Consider the following 11,049-nt stretch of genomic DNA (forward strand, 5'->3'; position numbering starts at 1 on the left):
AAATCTCTCCGATACAAATCAGGCACAGGAAGGGGTAGTAGTTCACTCGGAGTCTCTACTTGAAATTCCTGAAATGCCACTCCAGAACCTGTCTGACACCTTCTCTTCCTGGTGTTCCAACAAGTCATTTCTCATGCATTTTACAAGCTCAGGGCGAGCTGGGGAGTGAAGAGCGTGATATACAACTAGAAACCTGTCCTCTTACAGCACCAAACCATCCCCCAGAGAACAGAAAGTCTTACTAAGAAGAGATGAAAACACAGAGGATGGGAAGGGGGCGTGGGGGTGAAGAGAGAGAGAGAGAGACAGAGAGAGAGAGAGAGAGAGAGAGAGAGAGAACTGGGGATTCCATAATTACCTCCAAGTTTCTTCCCTTCCTCCCCCTTCACTGTCAGTCACCTGGCTGACAACTTCAGAATCCAACCAAAAGACACTGTCATCCCCTGAAGTGCTGCTCTCACTCTCGGTCTCCATCCTGTCGTCCAAAGTGTACCTCAAGGCATGGAATCAGGAACGCCAGTGTTCAGGCTGTTCAGCTCTATTTACCTGCACTCGGGTGCGTGGCTGGCACACCAGTGATATGTGACCATGCCGGCCACAGTCTATTACGCGCCGGGTTAATTACAGTGGGGAAGACAGGAAATCACACACCACATACTCACTGCACTGACTGCTACACCTGTGACATCAGACCCCGCCCACTGCCCGAGGCCCTGGGAGGTGACCTACATAAGCCAATGCAGAGCCCAAAGGAAGGGGACTTTTCAGTCATTCTTTTTTTTTTTTTAAATATATTTCATTGATTTTTTTACAGAGAGGAAGGGAGAGGGATAGAGAGTTAAAAACATCGATGAGAGAGAAACATCAGCTGCCTCCTGCACATCTCTCCTATTGGGGGTGTGCCCGCAACCAAGGTACATGCCCTTGACCGGAATCGAACCTGGGACCCTTCAGTCCGCAGGCCGACGCTCTATCCACTGAGCCAAACCGGTTTCGGCTCATTCTTTATTATTTATTTCATCACCATTTGTCTCTTCTTAACTGAACGTGTCCACTTAACATTAGATGTATTCAAACTGCATGCTTCTCTCACTTATATGTTTTTGCTATTTCAGAATTAAGAAAAATAAACAGGAAAACTAGAAAAGGTAACACTATGGGTAAAGCTCTCCTGGGCCAACCATGCTGAGAGGCGCAGTTATAGACCTCACAGGTAAGGAGGATCACAATTTATAGACAAGGTAAGTCTAGGGACCGGGCCAACCTCATGCCTTCTAATGTAACACACCCACCTTTCCTTCCTCTCAGCAAGAACTGCCATCTACACCTTTGCTCAGGTATCCAAAGTAGGACATTCACAGCCAAGCTTGTCTGTCCATGGCCTTCCCCTCAACAAGAACTGCCATCTACACCTTTGCTCAGGTATCCAAAGTAGGACATTCACAGCCAAGCTTGTCTGTCCACAGCAGAACAAGTGTCGGGCTGCGAGGGCCAAGCCCCTTGCATGAATTTCGTGCATCAGGCTTCTAGTATCAAATAAAAAGCATGCAAAAATTATATCAAATAAAAAGCATGCAAAAATTATATCAAATAAAAAGCATGCAACATTTTTGCACATAATTTAATATACAGATGCCAATAGTAGCAATAAAATGACTTTCTGGGAATTGAGTGAAAAGTATAGCATCTGTAACAGCAATAAAATGACTTTCATAGGTTGACCAATCAACCAATGACTAGTCATAGGTTTCTGCTTTTAATGGGGCCTTGATTATCTATGAAATCTGATCAGATAAAAAAAAATTTAAAGGCATCCACTAGGATACCCTTGAATTTTCATACTTGAAAATAAGGAAAAGAGACCTTCTAGCTGACTTTATTTATACAATACTGTACTTTTTTCTTTCCTATAAAATTATAACTTACATAATGTGTTACTGTATTAATCTTACTGCTTCAAAACTCTGTATTATTTTAATCTACTGACTGTGATCATCAAATGTATTTCTGCTAGAAACCAAAATTCATTCTCAAGCCTGGGAATACATTTAGAAAACAAATGGTTCTTGATAGCAACAAATATGGAAAAAATTCCTGAACAATTTACACAGAGGTATATTGCAAACTAGTCTAATAATTTCCACTCAAGACAAATCCATAGCAAATTTTGGCCTGAATAATCATTTTAAAAATTAATGTATTACTGAGATCTCTCTATGCCATAAATCCCCTATCATATTCCAAAGATTCTGAGGAGATGAAATTTAATACCTCCCTCACTCCATCCGCAAAATAAATTTCCAATGGATCAAAGATTAAAATGAAAAAATAAAACTATAAAAGAAAACTATAGGAAAGCTTTTATCTCACAGTGGGAAAAGTCCTTTCTAACTATAATTTTAAGAAGCCCTAAAACCATTAAAAACCATTTAAAATTTTACAAATTTTAAAATCTTCCCCAAACAAAAAATATATTGGAGATATATACTAGTATATAGCAAGTAATATATAAAGGGTGCCTACATATATGCAAGACTCAACAACCCAGAAGATAACAGGCAAAGAGCATAAACAGAATAATAACAGAAAAATATAAAAGGACCTTAAAACATAGTTAAGTATTTAATTTCACTCATAATAGAAAAGCAAAAAACACAATAAGATGCCTTTTTCAATCTATCAGGCAAAGATTTTTAAAGGTTTTAACAAACTGAAACAAGATGTGGGAAAGTAAATATACACTGTTGATGGGAATATAAAATGACATAACCTCTGTGCAAGACCATTTGGCAAAAATCTACCAAAATTCAAAATGCACATATTTTTGGCTCAGCAATTCCCCTTCTAGGACATTCCATTATTTTTTACATGTGGAAATAAGAGATGAACAGAAATATTCATTGTAGTAAACTTCATAATCACAAAATAGAGATAGCAAAAACAACCTTACTTGCCCATTAACAGAAAATTACATAGTTCAATTATGGGCTAGCCATAGAATGGAATGCTATTAGTATACAGTTAAATGAGAAACACAAGGCAGCCCTACTGGCCATAACATGGAACAAAACCCTAAGGCCACTTTAAGGCAAAGAAGAAAGAGATAAAGGTATGGAATAGTGTCTATGAAGTGCTGCAATTCACATTTTCGAAGAAGACGAAGAAGAAGCATGCATGACTAGACATGTGCAGGATATCTATGGAAGGACAGCACCAATGACAGTTGTTGTCTCCAAAGGAAAAAAACACAGAAAAGGAGTGAGGGGGAGACAGGTTTTCACTATATCATGCACATATGATCCTTATAAAAATCAATAACTAATTAATATAACCTTTTATACCCCTCAGTAAAGAACCAGATTTTTAAATACTATTTTAAGTACCTGGATCTTCTTTTTCTTCTAAACAATTTCAACTCCTTTAAGATGTTTCTATTCATCCCACGTTTCCTTTCAACTCATCTCTTTATCTCACTTCCTCAAGCCCTTTCAAACCTGGGAAAGTGGACTGTCAGCACTATTTTCTACAGAACATGAGGGCAGTCTGACTAATCCTTCTCACCAATCCGACATACGCACCAAGCAAACCTTCCCAGACTTGTCCTCACAGGGTTGACTCTATTAGAACTTTTAAAGATTGTTTTTAACTTCGAAATCAACGTGTTCTGTTTTCTTTTCCCTTCTTCTGGAGCTAAAGAAAACCCAGCACGAACAGAAGGTACTGAATAGCAGGAGGGAGGAAAGAAAGCAGTCAATCCAATCCTTGAAGCTGGGAAGTTCTCAGAGGGTTCTGCTCCTGAAGACCCTGTGGTTGCCTTTCCTACCTGGTTTACAACCTGATCATCAGGCATTAATATGACTGTAATCCCTTCTCTACCTATTTCCCACCCCAACCTATGAAGACCCAAATCCATGGTATTTGCACCTCATTGATAACGGAATCTAATGTCCGTAAATGCAGACTGCATCTACTTACTGTCAAACGCATAAGCCACATCCCTTTCTTTTACTGCTTCCCTGTTCAAAAGTTCACAAAATCCAACCCAGGAAAACTTTCCAACACTCAGGAGGCTCAAGGTATTCTCATGCCAAGGCGGGGGGGGGGGGTGTGGGGGTGGAGGACATGGTATCAACGTTAACATATTCTACCAAATGAAATTAAAATAGTCAGAGGCTACAGAGAACAACGCATACAACTACCCAGCCATGGACACACAAAACAAGAAAGTTGTGTTAACTTCAACATTCTATTGGCTGACTCAGTAGGTAATAAGAACAGAAATGCTTTCATTATCAGATACATTAGATTCCAGATATCTCAGGAAATCTTCACTGGTCTGAGGCGGTACTCAGTTTTGCTCTCAATCTACAAAAACAACAACACACAAATCAAAACTATATAATTGCTAACATATAAAGTCTAAAACAAGTTGTAATTATCCTAGCAATGAGTTAAAGACCACAAAAATACAATATCTACATATAGTGATTAAATAAAAACACTGGCAAAAAGAAATTTAACAGAATCACTCATTTTTTAAAATGACCATATTGACTAAAACAATATTTTTATCTGAGTAAATCTATAGGACTAAAAAAGGAAGTGGACCAGTTAATTAATGTAAAGGTACAGTGTTGAAAATTAAGAACTAATTATGTCACAATTGGTATAGTAAAAGGTCTTGTAAAGATAATGAAGTCTGAGTATCCTTTAATATAATGTTCAATTAAAGAAAATATTTCCTGAGTTAGAATTTTGATTGAATATGCCATAGTCAGTGAGTTACAGCACAAGAAGGCTACAACTTTCATGAATTCAGAGCTAGAAAATTATGATCTTGGCAGAAACTAAACTGTACATATAGTACTTCTGGTTACCACTGTAATAGAACGCCTCCTAATATTAATAATACCGCAAAAAATGCTAAATATAAATTTAGTGAATAATAATCAGAAATGATCTAACTAGATTCTCAGTGGAAGATTTGGGAGGGAGTAGGATGCAGTCACTATGGGGGAAATTGGGACTAAATAAATAAATAGACTATACTAAGCCTGCATACTTGAAAATCTCAGGGTATTGCTTGAACTTATTAGCATTTCTCCAACTACACTACTTGAAAAATGCCAATTCATCGAATGTTTTAATCTACTCATATGTTTTACCTACTGGTATCCTTACCTGGACAGCTCACTCGACTGTGTTTATTTGAGAGGGAAGTAATTTTAGCAGCAGCTACTCATCTTATTCAGCCTGCTCCCCAGCTGCCACCCACAGGGGGTGGCAAGAGTAAAAGTGGGAGTCAGCAGTAACTAGTTACTTAAAGTTTTATAAAACACTTACAGAATTAGGAGCATTTTTCTTCCATCACACTCACCCCATCCTCAAAGGATAGAAGCTAATCTGACATCTACAATTCTGATTTAAAATAAGCATGTTTCCGATTGATGTTTTTAAGCTGCCACCGCTTCTGCGGCTAAGGGGACCGGGGAGGGTGGTGTGCGAAAAATGTGAAAAGAAACTTGGTACTGTTACCACTGCAGATACACGGAAAGACGGTGCCAGGAATACCACAGAAAGGGGGGAAGAAAACTGAATGAAATAAAGCTTTGATCAAAAAAAAGCCAGATTCGATCCCATGGAGAGAGTAAGGTCTCCACTTGTAGAACCTGTAAACATTCTGTTCTCACCCCTCACCAGGGCTGTGCTGACCAAGGGCCTCCGAGCAGTGTGCGGGGAAAAGGTTTAGGAGAGCAAAAACTACCAGAAAATGTCTGTCCAGGTGTACTGATGAGGTTTCTGGCTTTCTACAGGATTTTGCTTTCTGCTTTAAATTTTCAAGGCATAGATTATAGATGTTCAAGCTACAAAATAACCTGTTTTAGGCCAATTAAGTTTAAACCGGGGAAGTTGACTGGTATTCATACTTTTGTTCTCAAGAAGTTCTGAACAGCAACACAGTAAAAAAAATAAATAAGTAAACAATAGCCTTGGCCAGTGTGGCTCAGTTGGTTGGAGTGTCGCCCCATGCATTGAAAGGTTGTGGGTTAGATCCCCATTAGGAAGGTGGGGGAGGGAGGGGGGTAAGGGGAAGAGATCAACCGAAGGACTTGTATACATGGATATAAGCCAAACCAATGGACATGGACAACAGGGGGGATGGGAGCATGAGTGTGTGGGGCGGGGAGGGGGAGGTTGGGGGTTAATGGGGGGGATGAGGACACATTTGTAATTCCTTAATAAAATAAAAAAAAGAAAGAAAAGAAAGGTTGTGGGTTAGATCCCCGGGCTGGCTGAGTATGGGACGCAACTGATTGATTTTTCTCTCTCACATCGATGTATCTCTCTCCCTGCCCCCCCCCCCCGCCCCCGCACCTTTCTCTCTCTCAACTTTTAAAAAAAGTTTAAGAAAACAATAGCAATAATAAAATAAATATATTTCTACTCTGGTATCAGTAATTCTTTGGTTTTATTTTCCTAGAAAGGAGCATTAAGTTTCTACCTGCTCATTTAAATTTATTTCAGGAGACAGGCATTTTTCCCATTATCTTTTGTTATAGAAATTTCTTCTGGTAAAACTTACCCATTGCAAAAATAATAATGTGAAACTTTTGAAGAATAAAATATAATAGGAAGGTAAAAAGAAGTTAATATAGGCAGCTCTTTAAAACCATACAGACTTATATTTAAGTTTGAATGACACATTAGTTAGGAATTGAATATCTGCCTATTTCTTCTGATTTTGCTGGAGCCAGACATTAAAGTTATTATCTGTGGTGCTTTTCATCTGACATTTCCCAAAGATATAATGAATGCAAAGCACATTTTACAATGTCTCAAACAGAACTGGCAAAATAATGAAGCTATTTTTTGTTTCAATTCAGCATCTCCAAGTTATATCACGATTCGCTTGTGGTAAGGTAAGCAGGTTTAGAATCTAACTCATTGCTTACTGGTATGCAATGCATCGGCTACTATTTCACTATTATAAATAGCAGTCAAGTTAAATATAAAAGTAATTGAAAACAACAGTAGTATTTTTTAACAGTAGTATTTTTGAGTATCCATGGTTTCCATTTTAGAAATAATGGTAGATATTTTTTAATTTAATGAAGCTCAAATGATTCAAATTCCTACTATGCCACTTATTATCTTAAGTAATTTCCTTATAATCTCTGAAGTTTGATCAACAGCCTGAACCTGAGTCTTGGCCTCTCGCCTTCTTCTTTGAACAACATGAGCTTCATCACCTGCTCCAGCTTCTTACCGGACCCTGTGCTCTAGGCAGTTGCTCAGCCACCAGCCCAGCTAGCAAACAGCAGGGCCAGTGTCTATGCAGGCACCAGAGGCTCGGGCTCCAGGATTTCCATGTCTCACTCCACCAGTATCCATTATGGCTGGGGGTCCAGAGGCGTGGCCATGATCTGGGGGCATCCAGACAGACTATGCAATGCCTGAATGACCACCTGGCCTCCTACCTGGAGAGAGTGCGGAGCCTGAGAGCTGGTAATCAGAGAATACAGAGCAAAATCGGGAACACCTAGAGAAAAAGGGACCCCAGGTCAGCGACTGGGACATTACTTCTGACCAGAGAGGGTCTGAGGGCTCAGATCTTTGCAAGTTCTGTAGACAATGCCCATCTTGCTGATGATGACTTCAGACTCAAGATGAGATGGAACTGGCCATGCACCGGTCTGTGGAGAGTGACATCAATGGGCTCCGAAAGGTCACTGGTGATACCCATGTCACTGGGCTGCAGCCAGAGACAGAGAGCGAGGCTCTCAAGGAGGAGCTGCTCTTCATGAAGAAGAGCCACGAGGAGGAAGTAAATGGTCTATGAAACCAGACTGCCAACTCTGGGCTGACCTCGGAGTTGGATGCCCCCAAATCTCAGGACTTCAGCAAGATCATGGCAGACACCTGGGCCCAGTATGACGAGCTGGCTCAGAAGAACCAAGAGGAGCGAGACAAGTATGGTGCCAGCACATTGAGGAGAGCACCACAGTGGGCACCTCGCAGACCACTGAGATAGGAGCTGCTGAGATGACAGTCACAGAGCTGAGACGTACGGTCCAGTCCTTGGAGATCGACTTGGCCTCAATGAGAAATCTGAAGGCCAGTTTGGAGAACAGCCTGAGGGAGGTGGAGATGGGCAATGCCATGCAGATGGAACAGCTCAACAGGATCCAGCTGCCCTGGAGTCAGAGATGCCCCAGATCCGGGCGGAGGGGCAGGGCCAGGGCCAGGGCCAGGAGTAGGAAGCTCTGCTGAATATCAAGGTCAAGCAGGAGATTGATCAACATCTACTGCCGCCTGCTGGAGGAAGGGGAGGACTTCAATCTTGGTGACACCCTGGACAACTCTATGCAATCCATCCAAAAGACTACCACCAGCAGGATTGTGGACAGTAAAGACATGTATGAGGTTGACCCCAAACTTCTGAGGCATTAAAGCTTCAGAAGCAGGGAACACCCTAACCCCCTTGGGGTGCAGTGGGCAAATAAGAAGTCCTGAAATCATTAAACATCAAAAAGTAAATAAAACAAGATCTCTGAGGTTCAATTTCCTCATCTGAATAGAATAATCATGCCTAACCATTTTGCAACCAAAGTCGTCAAATGAAACAGTACCTATAAAGTATCCTTGCAACACTATATATATATATATATATATATATATATATATATATATATATATATAATAGATGCTGAAAGAATGGTAGGTATAACTAAAGAAAGATGTTTCATGAATCTAGGTTTTGGGTTTATTAAAAAAATGTTAAGCTCCTTTAGATAAGAAATCAAAATTCTCACAAAATTCAATTACTAAAATATCATTACCTCACTTAAAGATATTAACCACTAATCCCTTAATATCACAAATGTCCAGACAGTGTACAAAATTTTCCAATGGCCAGGAATCTTTTTTTTTAATAGCTGATTTGTTTAAATCAGAAAGTCCACACATTATATTTAGCGAATAGATGTCTTAAATTTCTTGTGATTTAAAGGCTTTCCCGCTTTTTCCTGTCATATATTTGTGACGAAGCCAGGTCCGATATAATCTCTAACAGTCTGGATCTTGCTGATTATATCCCAAGTGCTGTTCTACAGGTTCCTCTAGCTGTCATGTTTTCAGTCACTAATTCCTAAAAGCTATATATTGAATGCTTTAGTTTTATATTTTCTGCCTTATCTACCAGCCTTCTAAAAAAAATGTTAATCGAATGAACAAAATGGAAAAAAAGTTAGAAAATACAAAGAAAAAAGGTAACCAAAGGGCCACAGATAACCTTGCAATGACTTAACCAAGTAAAAGTGGGGCAGCTCTCCATGGTACGACATATTAAGAAGTTGCAAGTGTTGACTTCTAACCTAAATGGGCTCTTGCACCCTCTACTGCCATCAATGACATTCTGTGTCCTCCTACACGATCTACTAGGTGGACAATGGTAACACCTACACACATCTGAACCATCTATGACTAATCCTAAGACTCTACCCAGCACGTTTGTCATTAATTAATTCCTACTATTTTAGAAGGACCACATAAAAGCTGCGTGAACAATGGAATATCCTTAAAGTGGAGGACAGAAACATAAGTCAATCCCACTTGAGCAGGAAGAAGGAACAATTTATATCCCAGAGTAAATGATCAATTATGTGAATAAAAAGTTGAGAATCCCATTCTAATATACTAAAGTTATTTCACCAACTCTTAAATGTTTGAAATTAAATGACTGTAAGAATCAGGTCAAATAATTAACTGTAACAGGCTCATAGCTGAGAAAACATTGATTCATGACATAATGTAACACAGAGGGGATAAACATTAATAAATCCTCATGAGCTTGGAAATCCAACATGTTAGTAACAAGTGTCATAGATTTGCCAAGGAGAACTAGACAATCTCCTCCGCCCAACCCCAAGAAAGTGCTGTTACTATCTGGTCAGTGCATCAGAATCTCCAAGTAAAAGATTCTACAAATACCAACTATGTCCACGAACTAGCAAGTTTTTATATGAACAAATGGAGAAGACGATTCAACCTTCACTGGCGTTTCTGCCAGCGTCAACCAACCAGCCAGTAATAAAAATATCCCCTCAGATTAGTACAGCCATTTACTATTTTCAAAGCACTCTCACAAATTCCAGAGCAAATGACAAGTGACAAAGAGAAAGTAAACCAGGGAAAGAGTGGGAATTTCATATATTTTAGATATAAAGTCAGATTTTAGAAAACTAAACTTTTAAGAGAAAAAAAGCATTGAGAACTGAACTCATTATAATCTTTCTTTTTTTTTATTGCTTAAAGTATTACAAAGGTTATTTCATATGTGTCCTTTTCATTATAATCTTTCAATAACTACATGGTCACGTTAAAGAGCTTAATAGTAAAAACAGGTGCACCGTGTTCCAGGAAATGAGGATACAATGAGAGAGCAGGTCACGCGCAGCATTGTTTTCCAAAGGAAAAACAAAACTAAGGCTGTTTCTTCAAGAATCTTTTAAACAGATTCTCAATCCTTTTTTCTGCCTCCGAAAAGTTCAGGGATATGTACACACTCAATGATAACAATGACTCATGACTTATTTAGGGATTTATTTTGATTAACAACAATTGAAAAAGCAAATTCTCCTTGAGAGTGTCAAGCTGGCTGAGCATTCAAACCTTAAGGGGGAAATTATTTCAGTTAGAACTTAATTTACTTGAAATCAGAAGCACACACAAGTTATTTTTAAGGAGGGATGGGATGGGAGGAAGAACTGGATGAAATGGAGACTCTGGTCAGGAAGGACAATAAGAGGGGGGAGTAACCAGGCAAAAAGTAAACTTTGTGTAATTCCTTAAAAACTCCCCGATGAAACAGACATGTCATTAACCAGAATGTCTGGGGATATCAGTAAGGGTACCCATACTCTCCCCCAGGACATTCTGTAAATGACACCCGGAGACACAATGATCGCCTGCGCGGCCCCTGGCTGTGCATCAATATGGGGGCAATCCCTATGCTGTTGCTGACATGTTTGTTAGGCCATCATCTCCGCA

At 39.5% G+C, this 11,049-nt stretch overlaps 1 protein-coding gene and 2 pseudogenes across 1 annotated transcript in view; 2 read left to right on the forward strand and 1 right to left on the reverse strand.

The window, feature by feature from the left end:
- Positions 1-589, reverse strand: part of ARHGAP32 (Rho GTPase activating protein 32) — a 106,597-nt gene extending 106,008 nt beyond the window's left edge. Inside the window, 1 exon segment of the mRNA XM_006098869.3 lies at positions 359-589. Coding sequence (XP_006098931.1) covers positions 359-474 — 116 coding nt within the window. The 5' untranslated portion in view covers positions 475-589.
- A 4,845-nt stretch (positions 590-5,434) lies between these two features.
- LOC102441862 lies at positions 5,435-5,791 on the forward strand (annotated as a pseudogene).
- Positions 5,792-6,857: 1,066 nt separating this feature from the next.
- Positions 6,858-8,451, forward strand: LOC102442169 (annotated as a pseudogene).
- The last annotated feature ends 2,598 nt before the right edge of the window (positions 8,452-11,049 follow it).

The sequence above is a fragment of the Myotis lucifugus genome, unplaced genomic scaffold (assembly GCF_000147115.1).
Source record: "Myotis lucifugus unplaced genomic scaffold, Myoluc2.0 scaffold_250, whole genome shotgun sequence".
Classification (NCBI taxonomy): domain Eukaryota; kingdom Metazoa; phylum Chordata; class Mammalia; order Chiroptera; family Vespertilionidae; genus Myotis; species Myotis lucifugus.